Raw genomic sequence first — 27,350 nt, forward strand, 5'->3', positions numbered from 1 at the left:
TTGCAATTAACGAAAGTTTGCTCCACGAAATAAGCTGAGAAAATGGAAGGATGCTGCAAGGAGATACCAAGCTCGGAATTGTGCAGATTGAAAAAAAGGATATAAAGACAATACGACTGCAGTTTGGGAAGACAGATAAATTCAACCCCTTTTCATTGACTTCACCTGAAAAGTTCATTAAATTTGTGGTAGAGAAAGGCCTTTGTACCAAGCCATTTTATATATGGATGCACTGGTATTAGAGATATATGAGTGCAGAGCTATAAGAAAAACTACAAGGGCAGAGATATTCTCCCTTCGAAAATTCTTTTTACAGCCGGATGAACTTCAAGATAAAGTTCAACATTTTATGGCAGCTACATTGCTCCCCCAAATCCGTAAATTGCGGTGCAACTCACCTCTGTCGCTGATGGGCCTCATTTAGCGGAGATTTCTTATCAAGCAACCGGATGTGAAGTGAAAACTACCTCAGCCCGAACACGTTCTCTATTTATAAACTGCTTTTTGGGAGCCAGCTCACAACAGATCATCACAATCGACATCTGGCCGCCAGGACCAGGCCACACACACAAAAAACGCTTTCCGATGCCAAAGGCCAGAAGCACCTCACTGGAAAACCGAAAAGGAAAAAAAAAAACCCCACTCCCACGTAATTTGGAGCTGTGGGCTAAGTTAATTAGTTGTGATTTTTCAAAGAACATTCAAAATCGAAACGGGCAGCCGAGAACACAAACAATATTGTCAGCCTGCGGCGAAATTTTCGGAGTGGGGGAGAACTGCAGCCAGGCGTGGCACATGTTGAGTGTATAAAATTTTGATGAATGTTTTGTTTACAGGGGCAGCACACCATGCCCCCCCTCCTCACAAGGGGTTGATTACTACATGTGGCAGAAATGGAGGGGGAGTGGAGGTGGGGCAACTGCATCTGACGGCATCTGGGATGCGACACACACACACACACACATGTGCCTCGGGGGCCGCGGTTGCAGATTGGAAATGGAAATTGAATGTGAAATATATTGAATTTCCAGACACAAGACAGCCAGCACAGAGTCGGAGTCAGAGTCGGAGTCAGGCGATGACCTCACGCCTCTCTGAACTTTACACACAAGGAAATTCGTGGATAATTAACTGCACTTGAAGAAATATTAGCTGTTCGACTGAGATGAGTACTGTCACAAAAAAGTTGTATAAATATTTGTTGCATCTTGAAAAACATTAATGGAATCTTTTTTACAAAGGAAACTTAGACCTAAACATCATTTCGACTGTGTATTATTTCTGTCAGAGATTCTTCACACACCGTTCTTAAGCACACTTTGTCCCAATGTTGTTTTCAATACATATTTAATATTTATATACCCAAATGACTTGCCTTTTTCTTCAGTGCTGGCTGTGGAACCCAGAACAGATGCCATAAATTACGCACCATAAACAGACTGCAACTAATTAACAAGAAAATGCATCATCTGCAGCTCAACAACCGAAACATCGTTTCTTATTCCATTTTTTTTTTACTTCGGAGACCTAACGATTTCCGATTTTAACACAGCTCAGGTGAAAGTGTGTCTGTCGAGGACAAGTTTGGGTAAATTGGCTCAAATTGGAATGGCATGTTAAGTCCCCCGGGTAGCATTTATTTTCCTAATCAAATTTGCCTTTCTTCGGCAGAGCCGAAAATAATAATTTAAATATTTTTGCCTGCGGACAGGGGCAGCGGCGGTGGCGGTGACAGGAAATGGCATTTGGGCAACTGGCTGGCTAACAAGCTAGCCAACAGCGATGGCAAACAAGGAAAAACTGGAGTAAAACCCCTACAACAATGGCAAAGACTTAACTCTGCCGCGAGCCACGCACACAAACACAACACAAACACACACACACACACATACACAGGAACACCGAAGCGATACAAAAGAAGCCGAAATCCCGGGAAGAAATTAGTTTCTCCGCGTCCTGCCCTCTAGCCACAGAGTCCTTGCAGTTCTGTTGCTCCTGTTTGTTGCCCTAGCTGCTGTCGCTGCTGCTGTTGATGTCCTTGTTGTGGGCAGCACACAAAATTGGCAAATACAAGCGGACTTAGGCCACAGGAGCCTTTTACTGGCGAAAAACAAAATGCGGAAAATTTCTCAACAGCCGAGGGGCGAAAGGAGCGAAAGGGGAAGAAGCGGCGACAAACACACAACAAAAAATGTTGGCAATGCAAAAACTTGTATCGTCGCAAAGGGCGAAAAATGCAGGCCGCAGACAAACGCAGAGAAAAGCCCACAAAGTGGGTGCCAACAGGATGGGGGATGCTACACAGATAATTTGGATTTTTGTGGCCCGACAGCTATTTAATCGAGCCGCAGGACACTTGCCTACTTTAAGGATATATCTACTAATATAAAATATAAATCATATAAAATAATACGTTTTATAACTTTAAAAGTATTCATCTTTTGCTAGCTCATTACCATTATGACGAAGAAGTTGCTTGTTATTCCGCTGTCTAGCCACTGTTATCATAGCTTTTAAATGCGCCAATATGAATACAACCGAAACCAAACTAAAACCAGAAAAAACAACCGCAACAAAAGCACACGTGTATCCATTGAAGTGGCAACAAAATATACTAAATTCAAGAAGACGATGAAATTGTCGGAACATCGCGGGTGGGCAGACATTTCCGCTGCCGAAGTCGTTAGCCGGCGCTCAAGTTCTTGGACCACAAGCGAAGGACTCCAGGACACCAAAAGCAGGTGTCGTTATGGGCGCACACGCCAAAAATTTCAATAGCGCAGCGAAAGTTTCATTGACTTGACAGGTGGGTATTTGCGCCATCTACCCTGAAGAAGCTGTAATTGTTACCGTTTAAATTCCCATTAAACGCGGCTACGCCAAGCAAAATGGCTTTCTTAGTTGGCCGGCGGGCGGGAAACTGGCCAGGATGCGAGCCAAAATATGTCACAGCGTTTAAGCCAACTCAGCCTAGGTAGACAACAACAGAACAACAGGCAACGCACAATGCCCAAGGATCGCTGCTGCTTTTTAAGGAGGCCGCCCGCTATTAACAAACCGTAAAGTAATTTCTTGCTTTCCTGCACGGAAATTAGACATTTTGTCAAGGGAACACTCACTACCAGGAAAAGAAGGCGAAGCCGCCGTCAATGTTTCGCCTTCGGGCCAAAAAGCAGGGACAACAATACCAAGAACAATAACCCAAGAGTGCCGGCATAAATCGGCACTCTGAGAAAAGTGGTTTAGGAAGAAGAAATGAAATTATACTTATTTCGAAAAAGGAACGCATTCAATTTCCAACAGCAAGTTTAAATAAAATATGTAGATAGCACTTCTCATGGGAATCCTTTTTAAGGACAATTTCAGTCAAGTTTAGATATTATTAATGTATTTGAAAATTTATTTCAAATCGTCAATTTAAACAAAGAAGCTTAAGCCAACACCAGTCTATAAGTCAGTCTATTATATATGCAATTATTCAATCAACATTTTTCAACTCAAAAAGAAACCATTAAATAACAATTATTCTAAAATGAAATACTAATTACTATATATTATACCCCAATTATACCCCAAATTAATTCTTTTTAGCTAAACTAAACATTTCTCTCGGTGCAAAAAAGTCTTATCAGCTCTTCGGACGGACACTGCCTGGCAAGTTGAAAGTGAAAATATTATAATGAAGTATGTTGTTAGCTGTTTCGAGATTTTCAAATGTATCCATCAGATATACGGCCTGCTCATCGTGGCAGCGGGAAAGCGGGGAGAGCGCAAGGAACATTTTGTAAGTAAACAAGCAGCGGCGGCAACAAAAGTTTGTCTATTTAAAAAGTTTCGAGCTGCACAAAAGTTATAAAACATGAAAATATTTCTTAATTATTTTTATAAACAAGCAGCCAGCGTCCCAAGCTCAATGCTCCCCGGGGGCGTGGCACAGACTTGCCCTTGCCCTCGAAAATTTCAAGCAACCAAAAAACCCGAAAACTCAGCGGTGTTCGAAGTTCTGAGGTCTGAGCTGCGTTCCGAATTTGTTTGTCTTGCTGATTTCTGCCCGAGGTCAGGATTGTGTTTGATTAGCATAAATATGAGTGGAATCTGGCAAAAAAAGGAACACTTCGTCCCTTTAAATGTTGGCCAAATTAATTACGTGGGCACGAGGAGCAACGAAAAGGATCTGAAAAACGTGTACAGCTGAAGAGTAGAGGAAATTCCAATCAAACAAATCGAAATAGTGGCATGGGGATAGCGAAAGAAATATGAGATGTTAGAGAGATATAAATACTTGGTTAATTAATTGCCTCGTTGTTTGCCTGGGAATTATTGAAATATTTTTATTCGATATTTTTCTTCCATTCCAGCTCCATTCCTATCTGATACCCCTTGTCCAAACGGACAGCAGCCCCCTCCGAATAAAAATGCCCCCCCATCCATGGTGCCCAGTAAATTTGATTGCCGTTATCTGCATTTTATTATGCTTTTGCCACCGCAAAAGCGACGCACAGCCATTTTGAAATGGTTTTTGATATACGAGCATGAATATGAAAATGGTTGCCATAAAATCATCCCAAATGGATGAGTGTTGCGGCTGAATATCTGAATATGGTGCGAGCATTTTTCGGTGGGTCGATGGTGCAAAAACTTAAAATAAACTAAGCCAATGATTTATAGTTTGCTGCCAGGAAGCAAACAAATGTTCTCTGCCAAAATGAAATTGTCAATACTTTTTAAGATGCTAAAGCAGCGCAAATATTTGCCTCAAATTTGATTACTCAATTAGCAGCAAAATTAAATAGAGTGTGGTTTGAAATGGCTTAAATAGCTGTGCCCTGTTCAGTTGGGATGAATAGTATTTTCAATTCAGTTATTTTGATTGAGTTTAACTATGCTAATTTTTAACATAAAAGTGGGAGTGTCTCGACTATTAGGTAACTGTTATGAAGCTGCAAAAAAACTGAATTGCAGTTTGCGCTTTTTTAGTTAATTGCTATGTATTATTTATGACTGGTTCGCAATGAATAGAAAGTTTTCTATGTACACAATATATTTTCACTTTTTACGTTAATTATCACCTCTTTGTCTCTGTTCATACAAAATGCCCCATTGAACCGATTTCGAAATTATTTTGTATTCCCAGCAATTAAACCTAGTCGCTGGCAATAGGAAACGCGGTTATTTTCAAATATTTATTTGTTGACCAAATTGAATGTGACGCATTTTAAAGTGCTTCATTTGCTGCTATCCATCGCACGAAAGTTTTCCACACGCTGCAAGCGTAACGTTTCAATTTGCTGCAACACACGCTCATAATTTATAAATTTAAAATCTATTTTTGCCACCGCTGCTGGGTGGCGCACAGCAAAGCGCCCTGAATGGCGATGGAGCTTAGAGTTTGGGATTGTATTGTTGCTGATTTATCGCGAACCGCAGTCAACGCTGCCATTGTCTGCGTTTTTGGCACTGCTAACCCGATTTTCCACTTTTCATGCGACAACGATGTATGTGAGTGGGTGGTGGTGCTATTGGGTGGTGGGCTATTGGTGGTGGGCTATTGGTGGTTGGCGCTTGGTGGAGATGATTATGTTTACGTTGCGGCAACGCTAATGTGAAGCACGTCCCGGCCAAGTCACGTCACCTAGCCAACTCCGCGGTTCGGTTTGGGCCAAGACAATGACAGTGGTAGTGGTAGTGGAATGGAACGCATCGGGAAACGAGATCACGTCTGGGGACCGTGCGAGATTTCTTGCAATTTCATATGGCTTGCTTTCGGGGAACTATCTTTCAATTAAATTCCTATGCGCAAAGAGGATTCCTTTTGGCTCCACTTCTCTACTTCGCCACATGTGCGCTTCGATTTCGATCGCAGATTCCGGCACGTTGGCCCCAAAAACTAATTTCGCGCCCCTTGAACTTTCCCAATAATAACTGAACTGAGCTAAAAATACTGCAGACCGAGAGTTTGCACCTTAATTTGATTACAAAATTTGTGAAGCTCTCCGCTACACGATGAGCAGGAAAATATTTTCATTGCATTTTTGCGCTTGCCGCGTATCATTTTAAGCTCTTTTACATAAATTTTCCCCAACCCCCAAAAACAAATATTTTTCGGTCACGGGCGATACATTTTCCGCAAAAGGGACCGACGCAACGCAACGCAACGCTTTGTCGCAGTTTTCAACTTCATTTAATTTAATTTATATTTCAGCAGTTGGGTAATTTATGTAACAACTTTTTGGCTGCCGCTGCTGGTGTCCTTGTTATTTGAAACTAATTTGCATAAAGCGAACGTCAAGTGTTTTGCTGTTTCCACCTCCTACCTGACACATCCATATGTGCCTTATTGGTAGATGAGTCTGCTTATAAAGCAACAGGATCAGAATCAGAATCCGAAAGCGAATCCGAATCCGAATCCGAGTCGCCATAAATTGCGTCTTGATGACTCTTTTGAAAAGGGCCCTAGACTCGCAATTCGATTTCACTTTTATGGCGCATAAATTATTCAGAGTTTGTCTATAGTCTATAAAATGTTGAGCTTCGTTGAGCCAGCACTAAACAGGACATCATTCCGTTGACCCCCTAGCAAGACAGTAACAAGGATCCACGGAGCAATGGCTGACCTTGTATCCCTTTTTTTTCTTCTAAATGGACAATTTGCCCATCTTTACGCACTATTGTTTTGTATTCTCGGGGCGATGTCTTGTTTCGTCCTGTTTGTTTCCTTCGCTTCGCTGGCATAGAAATCAGTTTAGTCCTGCGACATCGCCTCGATTTATGCCAGAATCCTTTTGTTGCCTTTCGCACTGTATTTTTTGCGGGCTGCCAACATTTTTACGACTAAATCGAGAGCCACAAAACGTTACGACTGCAAATCACTTTTCAGCTTCAACTTTTCTTCACAAGCATATGGGCATCGTTTAAAAACAATTCGAGCTTAAAGCGAATGATCAAGACAATGTTGTTGATTGCCTTTAAGCAGTCGTACACTGAATAGTAAAATGCTAAGCCAACGCAGAGAAGGGCACCATTGATTCTACTTGGATAAATTCAATTTAATTTCCATTGGTTTTTAATCCATTTAAGTTTTTTCTTGGCGCTCTCCATCCGACTTATTGAAAATGCAGCCTCATTGTTTACCCCCCAAGCAGTGCTCAAAAACAAATAGAAATGATGTTGCACTTTTCGTTCGTATTTGCCAAAGCAAAAACATAAACAAGTCGAGGAGAGAAAAGTGATTGAGTGATTCCAATTAGTTGATATAAAGTGTATTGCCATAAATGGGGGAAATCCCATAATAAGACATTCGTGCTCAAAAAGAATACCTTGCATTCTGTGCCAAAATCATTGCGAACAATTCTTCACTTCATAGGATCCATTTCACTTCTTGAATATAACAAGGGGTTTCAATACTCAACTTATTTGCCTGAGTATGCTGTTTTTTCGCATTGTATCTTCCAATCGCATGACAGAAGCATTAATACCATAATGTATGAATAAATAAAATTTAATTTTACGTAAAAACTGACAACAGTCCCCAGACAGAGACGTGGATGAAACCGAGCCAAAATCCAATGGGAAGTGGGGAAACTTGGCAGGTCAGGGAGAAAGAAAACAGTTTTGTTTGTTGGCCCTCTTGTTGTGTGGCATATTTGAGCGTATTTGCACAAAATACGTGAAATTACGCGAAAACTTCAGTTTGCTTGTGTCCTGCCAACTTGTCCGTGTCCTTTGTGCCACCAAAAAAAGTAAAAAAAAAAATGAAAAAAGGAAAACCCGTAAGAAAAGTTCAGAGGCAAAAGCTAAGTGCCTGCAAAGATGACTGTGTGACTTGTTGTTATTTTGCATTTAATTTCGACGACCTCCAGGGACCAAGTGGCGTATGCGCAATATTTTACAACCAACACAAGAGCGAAACAAGCTTGTCGGTAAAGACCTTTGTTTAATCTTTGGCACATTGAGAGTTGCCCTTTGCCAACTCACTTTATAAGCGAATTATTAATGAGCTTCTTGCCATATAAGTTAATAATTCGCTGGGCACCAAAAATGGAAATGGAAATGGAAAATGCTCCACCCATAATAACAGGAACACTTTACGCCCAAGCCGGAGCGGAAATCTCATTTGTCATGCAGCCTGGCCATTTATCAGTTGGCATTTAAAAAGCCATTAAAACCGAATCCGGCAGGAATGAAACTGCAAAAAAAAAAAAAAAAATTTATAAAAATAAAATTTATGAAAATAAAAGGAAGGAAATCTGGCAGCGTGGAAGTCGCTGGTTCGACAGGTTTTCTTTCAGTTCCGATTCGATTCATAATTTAAAAGCCAGTCGATTGCCGGCCCACTGACTTTCACCAGAGCCAGACCAATAAATTAATATAAAAATTCCTCACGCCCAGCCAATAAGTGAACAGTGAAGCGTTTTATCGCCTCGTCCAGACTCGCAGGATGGCAAGGATGGCAAGGATAACAGGCCGGCAGTCGCAGGACACAGGCCCACACAGCGTCGCCGCCTTGAGATCGTTAGATGTCTGAGATGCCAACACACTCGAGCCGTTTGCTTTGGACTTGGAACTGGGAACTTGGGAACTTGGGAGCTAGGGAACTTGGGACCCGGGTCTGGAACTCCAACGCGAACTCGGTCCTCGGAGGCCATTGTCGGCCATGTCGGCCACTTGGCCAGACATCTGTGGTATGCGCAAATAGAACATGGCATAAAACGGGGCCCGCCTCGAAAGCCATCAAACATTTATGGCCACGCGGACGAAACATAGCCGTTGGTTATTTCATTGTCTGCAAATAAATGTAACAAGTCAAATACCTAAGCATTCCACTTGGTCTGAGGACTTGCGAAAAATTTGTATCTGAACTTCATTGAGTTGTTTTCTGCTATACATTTGTGCCAGCAAAAAGTTTATTCTTAGCTGACGCTCGAGCAAAGGAAACATTTAGTTAAAATATGCAAATACCAAAGGATTCATTTAGTTAAAAGATGCAAATACCAATAGAAATGCACATGTTTATATTACCTAATTGCAACTATCGATTAATTTGCAAAAGTTAAGCCTCCATTGAGGCCGAGAGTCTCTTAAATCTACAAGCACATACAAGTGCATAAAAAAGTCAAGAAAGTTTAGCATGTGACCCTGTTGCAAGAGCGAACGAGTGGGGCAACTTTGTTAATGGTTTTGTCATAAATTTTAATTCGATTGCATCAGAGCAGCCGCTGAGGCTGCCATTCAAACTGGACATGAAAAATGCATTAGGCTCTCCAGCCAGGACCCAAGAAGCCGGCTGCAAAAGTTTTTGATGGTGCGGTTGCCCACGAAGACAGGATTCCCAACACACACAAGAACTGCACACACTATCGTCCCCGGAGGACGAGAAGCCAAGCCGCAGACACAGGTCGTTGTTTGAAGACTCAATTAATTTATGCAGTGTGAACTGAAGTTTTTTGGCTCAAAGAAGGCTTAAAAATCGCATTGAATGGGCGGCGAAATGAATGAAATGAAAATGCCCAAATGCCCACAATTACAGCATACGAATGGATGATGTAAGTAATAAGGCGCCATCAGGCTGGAAGATCGGCTCCGTTCAGCAGGAAATGCGTTCAATTAATGAATTTTAAATGCGTTCTCATTGTCACTTCCGTTCGCCATTGGCATCACCTGCAGTCCAAGGCGCACGGTGCGTATGCGTGACGCGTTATTTGCAAGTCAACCGCCAGCCAAGTCGGCAAGCCGGGTCTGATGAAGGATAAAGGACACTGCGGCGCCATTACCGTCGCCATAAGGCATAATGCCATGCAGGATATCAACCTGCAGGCAAAACGAACAGTGGAATTTTTAAACTGAAAGTCCACCACATTGAAAACTTTGCAAGAATACCCATGTACGTGTACAAGCTTCAAACGTCATTCACTAAAAGCTTGCTCTTATTGGCAAGTGATTTTTATGGGCTAATTTTATTGTGAACAGTTCTATAAATACTTTTGCGCCACTGTGCCCGCAGGTGGGAGGCAGTGCGTGCGCAGCCTGCAAAGGGCGCCCACATTAACTACAAGGATAATGTCGCCCGTCGTCCGCCCGCCGGCTGCGGCATGAAAAAATAACAAGAAAATGCCAGGCATCGTTCATTACGAACCCAGAACTCAGGCTCAGCCCTTTTGGCCAGGTGCGTGGCTGTGGATGTGGATGTGGTGGTGGCAGGATAACAGCAGAGGGATAACAAGGGGCGGCGGCGGACGAGCGACAAGACAAGGAGGCATCCGAAATGTTTTATTGTTGTAACTGTCGCCCGGCGGCATAATATATAGTCTGGAACGTATCCTGGAGCGCGACTCCGCCGCTGACACAAATCACATGCAACCTTTGTGGAGCCGCTCGCCTCCGGAAAAATGAAGTGGAACTTGGGCATTTTTGGTGCTCTCCTGGTCGCCGGCTCCCCTGCTCTCCGTGTCTCCTGCTCTTCAGCTCACCTACTTGGTACGTGCCCGCATTTCGTAGTCCCTGTATTCTGGACTCGAGTTCGGGAGACCAAATTACGTAAGCTTAAAGGGGGTCTTAGTGCGCTATCTTGCCGGTAAACCATCGCCTTTGTCTGCGTTTGCCGTCTTCCGTTTTAACAAATGTTTTGTTAGCGCAGCGCTCTCAAGTTTTCCGCTTGCAAAAATTATGCGGAAACGGAAGCGACAAAAGGAAAACCACAATTGGAGGGGCGTCCTGTGTATCCTGTGTTAGTGCGTGTGTGCTCAAGTGGCACGTGTCCTGCACACACACACACACACACTCACATACACCATACACATATATACACTTATATATCCACCTGGACCCACTTTGTCATCACGTTGAATTAGGACTATTCAATTTTCATTATTAAATAATGCCCAGGCATTGATGCGTACGTGCGGCTCGACAAAATTAAATGCACATCGGAATTTATGGGTCCCGGGCAAAATGACAAATAGTGCGTGGCTGATCCGCACAAGACACACAAGGTAAAAGTGTAATTAAATTTGTCCAAAATTCGAATGCACATCCTGTGCGAGCCGAAGGAGCCATAAATCTGGGCACATAAAATCCAGCCACCGCCCCAAACACTCACAGCGATAAATCACAACGAAATTCACATAATTTTTATCGTTTTGCACAATTTTGCATGTGCTCACTTACTACATATATATCTATACGTGTATGGAGCGAGCCTTCTTTCGGTTTTTCCATCGGTTTTCAAGTTAAACGTTTCAATAAAGTCGAGCACCTGTCAATAAATCGAAATTGCCTCTCGTATTATTTTTATCGGCTACGTTTCGTTTACATTGCACAAGATGCTTCACTTTCAGAACAGCCAGCGGGCAGATATATATACATATAAATTTCCACGTCTATATATTCACATATATCTGGCGTATATCTAACATGTGTATGTGTGTGGTTCGGAAAAGCTGGAAAGCGGGAAAGCGACCTTAGATATCTCTCACCGCCTCGTCATCGCCATCATCTTCTTCCAGTTGAGCGGATCCGGTGGGTGAAGTCCCAATTCCTTCTGTGGTTTCCAGTTCTCCTGGTCTCACCCTAACTTCTCAACTTCTCTGATTTCTCTTGGACGCTCGAGTTCGCAGCTTAATTCAGTTTTCGGCAATCGAATTGCGGACAGTTTTCATGGCTTTAATTACAGGTCGTCCGCCTTTGAAGTTATTTTCCTTTAAAAAGCTATAATCTTAATCCACTTGCGCTTAAAAGCGGCCGAGTACAATTTTTTACGAGCGCCTGTGCTTTATGAAAATTTAATAAGCCGGCAACGAGAAAAGTGCGCATAATAAGAGTGACGGCTTGGGCCCGAAAAATCGGGACACGCCAGGACAGCCAGCAACCAGCCACCAGCCACCGCATCTCATTCGAATCAGAATCTGACTCCTCGGATGAACCAACCAACCAACCACCACCCACACATGTCATGTAAAAAGACTGTTTAACAAGCAGGGCCAAGAAGGAGAAGCTTAAAAATGAAATGCGTTTCTCGTTTTCACATGGCTGCCATCGAATAGGAGGTTACAGTGGTTCTAAATCGCCAAAATGTAATTTATTCATCTTAGATAGCGGATATATTAATTAAGAAATTAAATTAATAATTCATCTACTTAACGATATAAATAATCCATTCATTTATATATAATTTAGGTTTCCAGAATAGACGAATATCTATTGTTGTAGTTCCTACTTTCTTCAATTGGAACATACATATTTTGTGTTTCCTTTTTTTTTAGAATTTTGTTTCTTATTTTTTATATATTATATATATATTTTAAATTACACCCCCAGCTCAGCCCACTGTCTTTGTTTCAACCTTGTGCAAGACGTTGCTCTCGTTGTGCCGAGCCAACAAACAAGCGAAATATTATTTACGAGCTGTCAAATCCCAGTTAACATGCCTTACACAAGGACCAAGGACGTCTTCGCTGTGTTGTTGTTGTAGTTGTTTGCTCGATGCGGCCGCATAGTTCGCTAAGAGACAGCTGAAGATGCGCTGCCAGAGTTACAGGACACACAGCAACATGTACAGATACAGATTAACATCAACGCTACCAAAGATGTAGATACAGATGCAGATACAGATACACGGGCACAGTTACATACAAGCGCACTGTGAGATACTCTTATGGCATTCAGAAAGTGTGCCAGGATGTCTGGACCGTAGTCAAATGCCGGATCCTTGGATCCTTGAAGCCGACTGTAGCGGTGCGGCATAATAAAATAAAAAAGCATAATGAAAGCGAGGCCAGGCCACGAAAATAATTTAAATTTATGTACTTGTGCGTATTTATTTGTGCGTTTGGCTTTTATTTCCTTCGCGACGTCTCTTGATTTGTTTTTCTCGCTCCCACACGCTCAACTCTTACCTCTCGCTTTCCAACGTTTTATCAAGAGCAACAGCAGAAAGCATTAAATTCAATTTGCTTATGTGAGTATCTGTGTGTCTGCCACTCAGCGTCAGTTACACGGAAAAAATGGAAGGGAGTGGGGAGAGGAAGGGGGGCGGAAGGAGGCGGCGAAGGACGAAGGACCTAGGGGAGGGACAAGGCCATGCGAATGGCGACGACCTGTTGTGTTGTTTAAGGAATTACTTAACATGGTAAAAGCATGGGCACGTATGTGTGTGTGTGTGTGTGTGTGAGTGCTGCTTATGCATGTATGTGCTTAATAAATATTTTGGTGCGTTTCTTTTTGGGTATATCCTGGCACAGGATACCCGTTACAAACGGGTAGCTCAAATATGCTGGCATTTAAAGTCATTTTGTAGTAATATAAACATTAAATAATTTTTAATTCAGTGCAAAAAAAGTACAAATTGTGCAAGAATTTTATAAAGATTTAAAACTATCATTTTAGTTAGGATCTACTTTTTCTTGTCCTTTTCATCCTTGCCCTTTGTTTGATTAGCTTTTTTGTCATCTTTGCCTTTTACTTTTTTATCACCACCTTTATCTTTGGCCTGCACTTCTTTATCTTTACTCTCCTTTTCCGGCTTTGGTTTGTTCTCAGGTCTTGAGAGGTATTTATATTTTTATTAAAACTTTTTTAAAATTTAAGCGTAACTTACAGATCCTGAACTGATATAGGATCAATATCTAAATCGGGCAACTTGAATTTCGGAAACGCCGTCATATCCACGCCCTCGCCGCCGCCGTATTGCAGAGCCAGGCGCTCAAGGGCTTCCTTCAGTTCCGCCTCGTATTCTGGGCCAGGATCTATGGGCTTTCCCTTGGGACTCTTCAGCCGATACTCACGCACCTTGTCCAGGAAAATCTGGTAAACGGGATCCTTGTAGCGAAGGCATGCGCTAGTGTTTACACTTCTGCATAAAACTATGCTTGGTTTCAGGATGCGAGAGAACATGATTGTGTTAGTTTTGCTCACTGCTTGATACTGTTTGATATAATTTTGAGATAGCTAACTCTGAGGTAATTTGATTTAAACATTTCCATAAAATATAGTAAGCAGGTTACTAATCTTTTTCAGACTTCAATTTATATTTTTAAGTGATTCATATCATTTCATTTTCAGTATCTTTAGCTAGCGCATCTCAAGTGCTTCGATGCTCCAGGACGATTTTATACGCACCGTTGCTGCCCGTTCTCCTTTATTCCCGATTGCCGTGCGTGTAAGATTTTCTTTCTTTCTGCCTCGCCTTATCTGCGAATGTCTGTGTGTGAGTGGGCTTGACAATGCCATGAGTGCCATCTCGACAAGTTTTTTTCAAAAAATGAGACAAGTGGAAATCCGTTAAAGAAATACGTGAAACACATAAAGGCGATGCTGTTGCTGCCGTCAAGTTGCTGCTGCTGCTTCTGCTGCTGCTGCTGATGTGTACGCAGCAGCACACATACATACACATACATAAATATATGCGCATGTGTGTGGACAAAGAAATGTCGTCGGCAGCAAATAAAAATTAATTGAAAAATGTTTATCAAGGACTTTGCAGGGGAAAAATTTAAATGCATCGAGCAGAAACGAGCTCAAAAGAGCGAACTGAGCTGGCGGACAAACTCTGATAATTGATGGCAAGACATGGCTGCGAAAATTATAATTAATATAAATTCCCATTTTCCCCTTCCCATCCCCCGCTGACAGTGCAAATAAATGGATCATTGTCGAGTGCGAAATGAGGAATGTGTAGCTTCTAAGCTGGGCTTAATCGGCCATCGCCACATGCGGCTCATTTCAAATGCAGCCAGCAGCCAGCAGCCAGCAGCAGCACTCACGCTGCGTTTCGCATCCGCCACGAGAATTAAAATATACGAACATATTTTGTGCAACATATCCACACCGAACTAAAAATTATGCAACGCATTAAAAATTTAACAAGCGCTTATCCGCTTAGTGCGACGCCCGCAACACGACGGGTTTTTGCCTGCCAGCGTCACTTTCAATATTTAAATTTTGACATTTTCTGCATTTGACGCCGCCACTGAGACGGTGATGCGGTGGGGGGGCGGGGTCGGGGGGAAGTGCAACGCTTGACATGGACAATATTGCATCAATGCAAATTGGGCAGAAATAATATGCAAACATTGGCACAAACAGAATGGCAACCTAATTGGCAGCAATAGCAAACTTGCCACGCATTTGCGATTCCAATGAGGAGGGTACGCTGTACTACGTGTTTTGAATCGGTCAAGTTCCTAATGCAAATACAAATATAATATAATTTAATTTAAGTATCACGAAGTTTTTAAATTGCTTTATTGAGATAATAAAATTACAGGTTTTTTTTGTCCAAGTTTTTAATATATTTGACTAATGTTTTATCAATATTCGTAAGACCTATTAGTTTCTATCTAAAATGATTTCGATCCTTTTTCTATTAGTATTTTTCTTTGTGCACCAATATAAAGTTACCATTCACGCGTTCATTGGTGAAAACAAGAAAATGTGGAACAGTTATTGCCTGCTGGTGGCATATATCACGGCTTTTTTGTCTGCTGCCGAGCGCATGTATCTCAATCTTCATTCCGACTACTGCGCTGAGCTAAGGATTAAGCAGTTGTGCGGATGCCACGCCCCCGCCATTAAAGTAGTTTCCCCTAACTTGGTTAGAATTAATATTTAGCTGAGCGCAACTTTATTTGCAGTTGGCAAATGCTTTAACCTCCCCCGCCGACAACAAAGTGAGCAAAGTATCCTGCGGTTGCCTGCCGCTCCTTGAGCGTGCATCTGTATCGGTGCACTTCTGTGTATCTGTGTGTCTGTGTATCTGAGTATCTGAGTATCTGAGTATCTGAGTATCTGAGTATCTGTGTGGGTGTGCGTACACACAGAGTGTGGCGGTGTGTGCGTGTTTTAAAATGCAACAGATGCGCCAAATTAATGCGACCATTAAATTGTATTAGCGTGTGCAAAATGTAAAGCGCATTTGCCAGCAGATTGCTCCAGCCAAGTGCGAGTGTATCCGAGTCCGGGTTTCTGTGTGGGATTGCGAATGCATCCCGCTATCACCGCAGTTTCACAGTGTGCTGTGCGTTGTATTCGCTGCAAATTTGTGTGTGAATAAACATGAGAGTCGTTGCATTAATGCGCATACAAAAGCCAACTGAGTCGAGTCCTTGCCGGCGTAACAGCTATCCCTGCGTAGGAACAAGGATTTAAATATCCCCGCGTGGGCGGGGGCGTGGCTGGATGCAATGCTGGGGGATTGAGAGCTGCTCAATGCTAAAATATCGCACAGCAGCAGCATCAAGTTTATGTGGCATGCCACAAAGTACACACGGATACAATTACACCCGGCGATATACAAAAGTGCATTTGCCGCTTTTTGCCCGTGTTTGCGCTTTTCGCCGAGCTCTCTCATAAGTGCAACTTCAACGCCAACAACGCGGCAGCACATAAAAATGATAAATACATTTTTTAACTAGAGGATAAGCAAAGGGGTAAATATTAAAATTTAATATCGTTTACCCCATTGTAACCTATATGGGAGTGGTTTGTAATTAAACAAAAAGTTGCAAATCTGAAAGTCTCTGTAGAAAAATTGTTTTTTACGAACAAGAAACATGAGTGCAACTGATTGTTTTGTATTTCTTTTTAATTTGGACTCACAATTATAAATGATAATTAAAAATATACATATTCATTTTCCACCTGCTAGTTTATTCAAGTTATTAAATATATTATTATTCTAACTCCCTTACAGTTTCAAAACACTCTTTCATTTTTCTTGAGTGCATCTCAAAGGATGCCAACTATGAAGCGGACGGGAGTACTGGCTGCAGATATTTATTCATTAGCCATTTGGCATAATTTGTTGTCTAGCTTTGGGCGCTCAGTGCTTCGTCCTGCTGAAATTGCCAGCAACAATGGAGCAGTTCCGATTGGAAGAGGCTGGTGTTGGGGTGGTGGTTACCACTAATAGGCTTCTAATTGGGCAGTCGGCGCCTTTTTGTTTGCGCTACTATTCTTTTTTGTTCGCTGTACGCTATATTACTCGCTGTTTCGGTATTCCAATTAAAATGCATCTGGTGGTGATGTACGAGTATCTGCACCCTGCCGCCGGCAGTTGCAAGTAATTTTAGCCACATATTGCCAAAGTGCCGCAAATAGAAGCAGCCGTGCTACTGTTGCCCTTAAGCTGCACGCAGAGCTCATTAGAGCGAACCAAATCTGTGCTTAGCAGGGGTGCCATTGGGTGGTCTTTGTTGCATTGAAGCTGGCTGTCCGGGAATATGGAATACAGGATATGGGGTATTAGATCCATTAACAGTCTGTACCTGCTTGATTATACATTTCGGCCTGCCCGAAGGAAGTTACTACTACTGCTGCAGCTGGCGTTGATTTGGATTTTCGGCGGTCTGATGCGATTAAACAAAACTCACTAATGGAGCTTACTTCACCGATTCGACGACCTAAAAACGAGCGGCTAATGCGTGCACAGCGAAAAAGATGGGTGTCGGAATGAAAATCATCTGTTTGTGTCTTGATTATGATACAAGTTCAAAGGTGACCACATTCTGTGTGGTGATTGATTATTGAAAGATGGGAAAGTATTGCTGTAAAATCAAACTACAATGTTCAAAATGCGGAGAAATATATTGGCATTTAAACAAATTAAAAGTCATAATAAGTTTATAATCTGGTGTGAAAGGTTACATTGATTATTATGATATTAATCAAAGCTGAAGATTGTAGGTTGCTTTCAGATAAGCTCCTTGATCAGCTGGATTTCGTATTGCGAATACATTTTTTCAAGTATAAATATATTTTCTGCCTGGTTCCACTTTAGGACTGAGTCGTGTTTATGCCCCACGCCTGTTGCGGTCATAATTGCATTAATGAACACATGCCCTTCTCGACCGCCAGCCACCGAAGCCAAACAGGCGGATTGTATCTCACGGATGCCGAGATACGGCGAACAAAGCACTATGCACATATATTTGCATAGGAATATTAATGCCATAATTATTTGCCACACAGACACAATGCACAAGATGTATGCAATATTTAGCATGTCAGTTAGTGCCCGAGTGTGTGCGTGTGTGTGCGTGTGTGTGGGTGTGTATCTATGTGACCCCTCTGTGGCGACCGCTGTAATTCCAATTGCATTTCGGCAATTCAAGCAGCTAGGATGGCTGTGAAATATTTCGGCTTCACTTGCCAACTGATGCATGGATGCTGCTGATGCTGCTGCTGCTGCTGTTTTGGGGTTTGACTCACAGACTCACAGAGACGCACTAATGCATAATGTAACTCAATTAATTTGGCCTGGCTATTATTTTAAGTACATATGCAGCTCAGGAGAAGAATTTCTGCCGCAGTCATGCAGTCAACCAGTCAATTTACTCGATTTCAGAGAGATGAAAACTATTTTCCCTTTCCCGTTTCGAATACAGTTTCAACCAGTGACTTCAGTGACTAGTGAACTTCTGATTAAATATTCATTAATCTGTAATTTCTGCTAATTATTGTGTTGATCAAATATTTACGTTCAGCTGATGGGCTATTGTTTTGCTTCGAAATATTCCAAATTAGGCAACAAAGAGGAAAACTAGCAGTTCACCGAACACAAATCAGGTCAAAAACTAGAGACTGTCTTATATCAATGTTGGTTTTCAATTGGTATTAATTTCAAATAAATGAAAGTAAGTATGGTTAAATCCAGGCACTGAAAATATATATTTTAATTTAAAACACGAACTTAGGGAAGATGCAGATGCTATAGGATTTTGTATAGCAAGTACCAGTTATAAGAGAAACCAATTAGTAGGACATGGATACTGGGGTTGGGTATAAGTAGTCACTTTTGTAACCTATTTAGCTAGCATCCCATTAAGCCTATACGCACAACTCCCCCTCGATCAGCAGCCACTTCTGTGAGATAAATGCCATTGTTGTCGGCACAAGAGGCGATATTGAACCTTGAACCCGATGCCTTTTAGCCACCCTTGAAGAAATGCGAAAGTGGACCAGGCATCATGCCGGGAAATAAACAAGTCCAGCAACTCGCATCCACATCAATGGCAATGTGGCCGCGGATTCGAAGGGAGCGCTCTCGATGTGGTGCATAATGAATGGAATGCATTTGCAGCGGTGGTTGAAGTGTGGGTGGTGGTGGTGGTGCTGGCGGTGGTAATCTTGGTTGTGGTGTTGCCTGTGGAGCGGTGGTGCTCCCCGCCATCTGTGTGCCAGGCACTAAGTGCGGATTAAAGGTGAAATAACGCAGCTACGAGCCAAAAACCGAACAAAAGCCACCACCAAAGGCAAACAGAAGAAGTGGAGGGTGGGCCAAAGGATATTCCGTACGATCCAAAAGCATAATGCCTTGCATTAGCGTGCAATTTGCTCATTTCCAGCCAGCTCTTATACCACTGCCATCCCCATACCCATCCCCATATTCCATCGCCCACGCAGAGCAGTACTTAACGCTAATCCAATGCAGTGTGCCCGGATTCCCCCGCCAGGCATTTGCTTATCAAACAATTCCAATATGCTAGCGGACCCTAATCTTGAATATATCTCTCGCGCATATACACGGAAATAAATAATTTCAATTGCTTAGTAGTATTTTTGGTTCCATGACTAACAAAGCTGAAATTATATTTGCATTTTAATAAAGCTAATAGTTGTATTTTTGTATAACTTCTACATCAAACTACATCTGCAATACCAATGCTCTGTGCATAAGAATCCCACAATTGATTTTACTATATTATTTTTCTGTGTACTGTTTGCCACCCCTTCCACTTCATATTGTTTTATTGCATAATGGGTGAAGTGTCTGTTCTGCTGAGTTCCGTTCTCCCCTGTTTGTTTAGGATTACAGCTGAGAGCCCAGTTCCGAATCCGAACCCAAACCCAACAGCGGCTGGATTTGGCAACTTGCATCTATTGTTCGAGTGGCTGCTGGTGGCTGCGCCGGCGATGGGTCGACCCTTGACCCTGAGCTCTAATTTGAGTTTGACATTTATGTCAATATTTGGTCAGTCATTGTTCGCACTCACACACACACGCACACCCCTAGATATGTGACTTTAGGGGTTGGCCTCTATTATATTGTTACGCTTGGTGTCCTCATTGTATCTACCACCTCCACCATCCACTTCCACTGGCTGAACCCCAACTCCTGGCACTTTTTGCGGTTGGCCATATGCGGGTGCTGGTGCTGGAACTCGGGTGCACTAATATAAATTTATTGCACACACTAAAATACAATTAAATAAATTATGCGATTTACTTCAAGCTAAGCAGGGCGATGGGCATTTCTTATGATTTCTACGCAGTGGTACAGAACAGTCGCTTCTGTCCCCGGGTAATTACCATTGGGGTCCGAGCAGATAATCAGCGCGTTCAGGTGAGCGAATGCTTCGAAAGCTGAAACGTGGCCAAAGGATTTCTGTTAAAAGCCGCAACAAAGTATCGCAAAGTAAGACAAAGTAGACACTTCCTCCCAACCCTCCTGCGCAAAAGTCCCGGGCAGTAAAAGCGCAACATGTTGCCTCAAGTAGCATAGCCACACACACATACACACACACACACAGAGAAAAGGCAATACAACTACACCGCTCCGGATACAAGGATACAAATGGCCGGGCCAAGAAGCGGAGCAGCCCAGACTTTGCCTACTTTGTCTGCCGGTGGCTCATCTACATGAAAGCGAACTGAGCCACCCACCCCCCGTAAATTATGGAGCCGTGCACGTCTGGTCATTAAGCCAAATAAAACCGGCGCAAGATTTATACACGCGCCAAGAAAGGATCCTTGCTGAAGGGAGGTGTTGCATGCACTGAACAAAAAGTTATGCAAAAATAGTTTTTTCCAACAATTTCTAACGTTTTAAGTAAGGGTACCTAAAAGAATGCAGGAAGAACAGAAACATCGACTTGCTAATATTTAAACTGCTAACTCTTTGATAAAGTACAAAAAAATTAACTAACAACAATTATCTTAGACATATATTTTGAGGATTTTACTTGACACTGCTATAAACAAGCATTTCTTCCTGTGATATATCAGCAAATAACAGGCAACAGAAGGCTTCCTTTTAAATGGACTCGGACTAGTCTCGATTTTGGGTGCGGTTGCGCGTTGCGTTAACTTTTTGATATAAATTTCCAGCTGCTTGTGCGGCACTTAATTTTCCAGCCCCGACTCCAACTGCGACTCTATCTGCCACCACCACTACCATTTGCCACTTCCTATTTCCCAGTACCCAACTCTATTCAGTGCCTGTGTCCTGGACACGTGCAGCTTTTTGCCACCTGCCTCCGATTCGAGGTGCAGGCAGCATTTGGCATTCGTGTTTGCCGCGCAACAGTTAATCTTAGTTACGTTTAGTCGGCTGGAAATAAACTCACATTTGGACTGTGTCTAGGCCAGAGGACATCTATTCAACCCAGCCAGACACGTTTAATAAGATCACGTAATTTATTTAATTTGATACGCTTCTTGTGTGCTGTTTTTGGAGAATATGTGAAATAAGTGGATCAATACATCCAATATTAATGGGGTTCTACGCGATGAGCTTATCGTATTTGCTATAAGTATTTAAGGATGAAATTCTGAATGCATGATTTTGTGCATAATAAGTGGTAGGAAATGGAAGTATTTGTATTTAAGCACAAATACGTTTTCTTATTATCTATAGCGAGGGAGGAAAAGTGGGATTTATAATGCACAAGAAGTCACCTGAAACTAGCACTTTAAAAGCTTGAAGTCAGACTTACAGCCGAAATTGAATTATTCGAGAATATCCGAAAACAATTACTTTCTCTTTTCCAATTTGTGTCACTAAACCAGTTAGAGCTGTGCTCTTTAATGCACTTTATCCGGCTGAAGACTGGTCGCCCATCCGCAGCACTTTAGAGTTTAATAAACTTTATCAAATGCACTCGAAATCAAGTTCCACTCGGCACGATACAGCTCCAAGCGCTACCGATCTTCATTTCGATAACTTTTCTGCGGCAAGGACGATGGATAAGGATGCGGATGCGGGTGATGAGGTGCAGGAGCTGCTGGAGGACTACGAGGACGAGGAGCCCGGGAGTTAAGCACACATTTTGGTCTGGCAAGTCAACAAAGTGGCGCCGAAACTTTATCTAACACTTTGCAGCTTGGCCAGATACAGAACAGCCTGCCTGAGGAAAATCGTGGGGGGAAAATTCAGGGGAGGAAATCTCAAGTTTCAAGTGCACCCGGAATGCGTCACGCACTGGTGGTACAAACGAAACCGAGCACTTGGCCCATTGTTTTAGAGGGAGAGTTCGGTTTAGGGGAGAGGGAGTTGGAGTTGGAGCCTGGAAACTTTCGGCACACTTGGTGCAGTCATAAAAAGACTTCTTCTAGCGGCGACAAAATCCATATCAAAGGCTGGCATAAACCAGGCCGAGCAACAACTGCAAATGGCTAAATCTCAAAACTAACTGCTAAATGGTTTGCTGCGGACTTTTCACCCAAATGCGCTCTAAAAATTGCCGCACACTTTTTCGGGGCACGCAACTTGGCTCGTAAAGTCCAGTCATTGCCATTTTATTTAGCAGCAGAACCCTTAAGACTTCGACAAGATGTTGGAAAGTCGGATACTAAAAGAACACTTTCGTCGGCACATGCGAAAGGATTTTTAGAGGCAAAAGAGGTGGCATACAAAATTTAGCTATCCATAAATGGTTCAAGTGTTTTATAGACAAGTTGTTCCATTACCTCATATTATTACTTCCCAGACACCTAAAATTCTTACTATTTTTAAGACATCTGCTCTTCTTGCCATACTTCTAACAGGCTATTTCCAAGTATCCGCAGTATAGCCATTTTAATTTGCAGCTTTCTATTGTTCGGCACCATTGTTTGTCTTTTGTTTCATTTGCTTTTAATTTTGCGAGTGTTTCGGTTAGTGCAGCTGGAGTCTGCTTAGCATCTTTTTTTGGCGCCGCGTCGAGTTGCAGTTTCCAATTTGCAATTTGCCCCAGGGCGCCATAATTATTTTGCTGCAATTAAAAGTCTTGACACTGCCAAAGGAAAATTTGCCCAATTTATGCCCCAGCTTTTACGGTTTGCTTGCCAACAGAGAAGAAGCTGCGAAAGAACAATTACGCCGCCCAAGCAATTGCAATTCGAGGGCAAACTTTTGCTCCCGTCCTTTTTGCAATTATTTGGCAAACTCACAAACCAGACACTTGATGACTGATTACCACCTCAAACTCTCTGTCGATGTACTCGTATTTATGAGATGGGTCAATCGAGCGAATCAGAAATCCGGAACCACACAAATCAAATATCAAACGATCCGCCATAAATGTTTGATGGCTATAAAATTTCAATTTGCCCTATTAATTCAGCACAATACACAATGCCAAAATATAATATTTCACAGACCGCCCACCACCCCGGTGGATATCTAAGCCATGGCGAAAATTTTACATAGAACCAAATTAATTTTAAATTATGCATGACCTGCTAGCGAAGCGAAACGAAGCGAAGCTCAAACCGCTGGGGATTTCGAAAATTTCCACCTGCCAACATTAACCCAGAAAGAGTGGAGGGTGTCTGTGCCTTCCAAGGACCTCCTCAATCCCCAGTCCCCAATCCCCAGCCCAAATGCCACGCCCACGATGTAATTTAAACCCAGTTTCGGGAAACTTAAAGAGGACGCAGGAAGTGCAGCATCTGAATGGGGAGAGAGGGCGGCGAATGGGCGGGCAATGGGTTTTTCTTTACGAGTGGCGAGTTTTTGCATTTATTGAGTAATAAAATCGTAAATTTTCCACACCGTGTTGCAAGTGAAATCCCCGCACCCGGCACCACGACCCGTCAGACCTTCAGGCTCTGCAATCGCTGGACATTCAACCAGCGCAACGCGCAACTGACTACTTCAAACGGATGCACTGCGAGAAATTACCAAGCAGCTTTGTATGAATAGAAATGAATGAAAAAGATCTATCAATAAGTATAAAGAACATTTCAAGTCTTGCATTTAATTTTAACATATAAACTTTTGGACGAGAGTTAAAATAATTAAACTATGACTAACTTCTGTCCTCTTAGAGAAATAAATATATGATTAAAATTAAAAATAAATTTATAAATTAATATATGATAGAAACACAATATATATTAATTATTTATAAATATATTACAAGTATTTAAAGGGGCTGTAGCATAGGTAAGCAATGTTTTCTCCGATTGTAAAACTATAACCTGGCCGTAGGTGCGCTACGGAACAGGACTCCGACTGACGCTCGCTTGCCTCCTAACGAGCCGTGGCCATTCGTCCCAACCACCGCTGGCCCACTCCCCCACTTGCCCACCCACCCACACACCGAATGACCTAGCCACCCACTCAAGCACCACCCAAAAAGCCCCCCAACCAACCCCTCAATCACCCAGGCCTGTCTGTTGCTGCCGCTGCTGATGCGGCGCGATTCCTTTGTGTGCCATTGTCGAAAATTGAATTTCAAATTATTTTCACAGCTCTCTGGGCTAGTGGTGCTCCACTTCCACTTCCAGATCCACTTCCTCCTCCACTTCCACCTCCACCTCCTCTTCCACTTCCACTTCCACCTCGACTTCCACTTCCACTTCCTGCTCCACCTACACTTTACCGCCAACTGACTGACATTGAGCCGCGGCTGTCTCGCTGGTGTGGTCTCTGTATAATCGCAGCTTTATTAATTTTTTATCGCCTACTTGTGCGGCGATTTTTTGAATTTTTATTGGAAATTAAAAATGCTAATGTCTTGAGCGCCACACTGCTGGGCATTGTGGCTTTCCCTTGGCCCCCCACCAAATGCCTTTCTAATTTGAGGTCGAGAGCATTGCCGCCGACTGACTTGTCAGCGGTTATTAAGCACTTTGATCTTGGCCAGCTCACCACGGAGTTCGCCCTCAAATTCTTGAACAAGTCGAGACGTTAATGATGTGGCAAATTATTATGGCAGCTGACAATTGACTGGCCACCCCACACAGTCACATTTCCACCAAAAATAAGTTGCCCGAAATGCATTCAACTTGAATGGCCATTGATTTGAGCCTTGGGTTTCACTCTTGATTGGCTTTGGCTTTGAATTTCCCACACCCAAACTGCATTTATTGAAAACTTTTCACTCCAAGGGATGGAGTTTGGATGTGGGTTTCTGGGGGGAGAAGGGGGCCAATTGTGGAGCAAATAAATTTCATGCCACATGTCTGGGTCGTAACATTTAGCTTAGATGGCAAACAATTTGCCAAATTGGCCCTGGCATTATTTTTTCCGACTAAAGGCTTTTAAATTAATAAGGCGGTTACGGCGTTTTGGGTGTTTTCGACGTTTTGGGTCCAGGCAAAGTTTGACAGCAAAAAACCCAAATACGCTAACACCAAAATGGGGATTACCATGGAGCCGAGAAGATTATTCTGCGTCCGACCTTGGTGAAAAAAAAAATTAAATTGTTCTGTAAAGTTTAATCAAAAAAGTTTATAAAAATATTGTAATTAAAGAGTTGGTAAATAAAAAGTTGTCACACAAGGTATGAAAACCCCTTTAAATTTTAGTTCTAAGAGTATTCTATGAACACTTTTGAAAAACAACATGATGTGTTATAAATTGCTGTGTACTTTTAATTCGTCTTTCGTGCATATTTGATTTGCGTGCCAGTCTGGGGTTTATAATTTCTTAACAAAGGTGCATATGATTTGCTTAGCTGCTAAACGCGGCCAGTCACGTGCCACAAAGGGGCACCGAAAACCCCTGGAGAAGCACCACCACAATAAAAACCCCTCCATAAAAAGCTGACAGAAGTCGAGACTGCGAGAAAGTCAAATGTCATGTTTATGTCATGTTGCCATTTCGTTGGCTCCTTGTTTTTTTTTGCCATTCTTTTCTTGGCTTGGACGCTTTCCTTCACTTTGGAATTGTTTGTCTGCGCAGAACAGCGCGTTTGTGCGGCACATTTCATTTTATTTGTTTGGAAATATTTCACTTACTCTGACATCCGCCAGTGCGGCTGATAAACTGGGGCCAAAAGCAAGAGGCGGTGGTTTTCAGCCAAGACGCGCCGACGCCAGTCACGCAGTTACCACCTAAATCGGCCAAACCCATTTCAAGTCTCAGCGGGATGGGCATCAGCATTCCAACATCCCACATCCCACATCCCACATGCTTTTATGACATCTGCCCCTTATGACAGGTGTTTTGCACGTGTGTGCGGCTCTCTTCTTAGCCCAACTAAAATATTAATTTCCCCCTTTCGCGACTCATGTTTTTTATAGCCACACACGCTTGATTTATGGCCCACTTGCAGCTGAAGAGAGGGCAAATATGCAACAGGATGTAAAAGGGTTGGCTTGTAGCTGCCACCCCCGAGAATTCAATATAGCATATGGCCAAGAAGCCGCCCTCCTTAATCAGCATCGAAACTGAAGCTACAGCACACCCAAAAAAATAAGAACCAAAAAAATGAAGGAAAAATTAAAAGATTAAACTAAACGCCTGGCTGCGCATTTCCCGCCATAGATAAGTAGCAGGAGCCGGAGCGCGGGAAGCTCAGTAAAAGGAATTAATTCAGTTAAAAGTTTCGCATTAAAAGCAACAAAAAATACAAAAAAGGGAGCTTTTTAAAGGAAGAGCAGCCAGCGGATGCAAGGAAAACTCGCCGAACAATAAAAATGGAAAAATAAAAAATGAAAAGAAGTGTAGCAAAGTTGAAAAACAAAAGTTTTTAAATATGCTCGTCTGCCGGTTGGCTTTGCCTTTAACTCCTTTGGTAGCTTTGTTTTCCCAGTTTCTTCGCCATTGTTTTTTTTTTCAGATATATTTTTTTTGTGTTTTTTGGATAAGCAGGCTGTGGCGACTGCAGCAAAACAAATTGCAAATTAAGAACTAATTGGCTTACACAACCTAAAGCAGCCATTAAAAGGGCTGATGCCAAAGGTAGCGCGCATTCACTTTAAACTTCGCGGCCAAAGTTTTCCAGCAGCTCACAGATCAGAAGTTAAAAGCACGAAAAAGAAGAGGAGTGCAAGAAAAGCGCGGAAAAGCTAAGAGAAAATCAAATAAGTTGGCGTGGAGCACACCAAACACAAGCGAGGAGTGTCCAGCTGCCAGACCTGTTGTTCTAAATAATTAAAAGTGAAACAGCAGCATCCTTGACGCCTGAACTCAAAGGAAACGAACAAAAAAAAAAAACGACACGAACTAAATAAGGACATGAAATGGGGAAGTTGACAGTACCTTTTCGAAATCCCCTTTCAATTATTTAGATAATTATTTGCACACTTACAGCTTAGCAGTTTGGGGTGAAAATCGAAAATGGACACCGCCTTTTTGACTGCCAGAATCAATTATCACCTGGAGATTACATTACGCATTCGCCAGGTGGGCTCTGCACACAAAGTTT

At 42.5% G+C, this 27,350-nt stretch overlaps 2 protein-coding genes across 2 annotated transcripts in view; both read right to left on the reverse strand.

The window, feature by feature from the left end:
* Positions 1 to 27,350, reverse strand: part of LOC120448416 (connectin) — a 132,311-nt gene that overhangs the window by 63,462 nt on the left and 41,499 nt on the right. The gene's annotated exons all lie outside the window — the stretch shown is intronic.
* LOC120448419 (ATP synthase-coupling factor 6, mitochondrial) lies at positions 13,289 to 13,947 on the reverse strand. Its single transcript, XM_039630418.2, has 2 exons — positions 13,592 to 13,947; positions 13,289 to 13,535 (listed from the first exon to the last, which is right to left on the reverse strand). The coding sequence occupies exons 1-2, from the start codon at positions 13,885 to 13,887 to the stop codon at positions 13,388 to 13,390; spliced, it is 444 nt and encodes a 147-aa protein (XP_039486352.1). The 5' UTR covers positions 13,888 to 13,947; the 3' UTR covers positions 13,289 to 13,387.

This window comes from Drosophila santomea, chromosome 3L (genome assembly GCF_016746245.2).
Source record: "Drosophila santomea strain STO CAGO 1482 chromosome 3L, Prin_Dsan_1.1, whole genome shotgun sequence".
NCBI lineage: Eukaryota > Metazoa > Arthropoda > Insecta > Diptera > Drosophilidae > Drosophila > Drosophila santomea.

Excerpts from the sequence above, each read along its gene's own strand:
- LOC120448419 (XM_039630418.2), bottom strand. The coding sequence starts at position 13,887 with ATGTTCTCTCGCATCCTGAAACCAAGCATAGTTTTATGCAGAAGTGTA. Across the intron at positions 13,536-13,591 it reads CCTATATCAGTTCAGGATCT|ACCTGAGAACAAACCAAAGC; the intron begins GTAAGTTACGCT and ends ATACCTCTCAAG.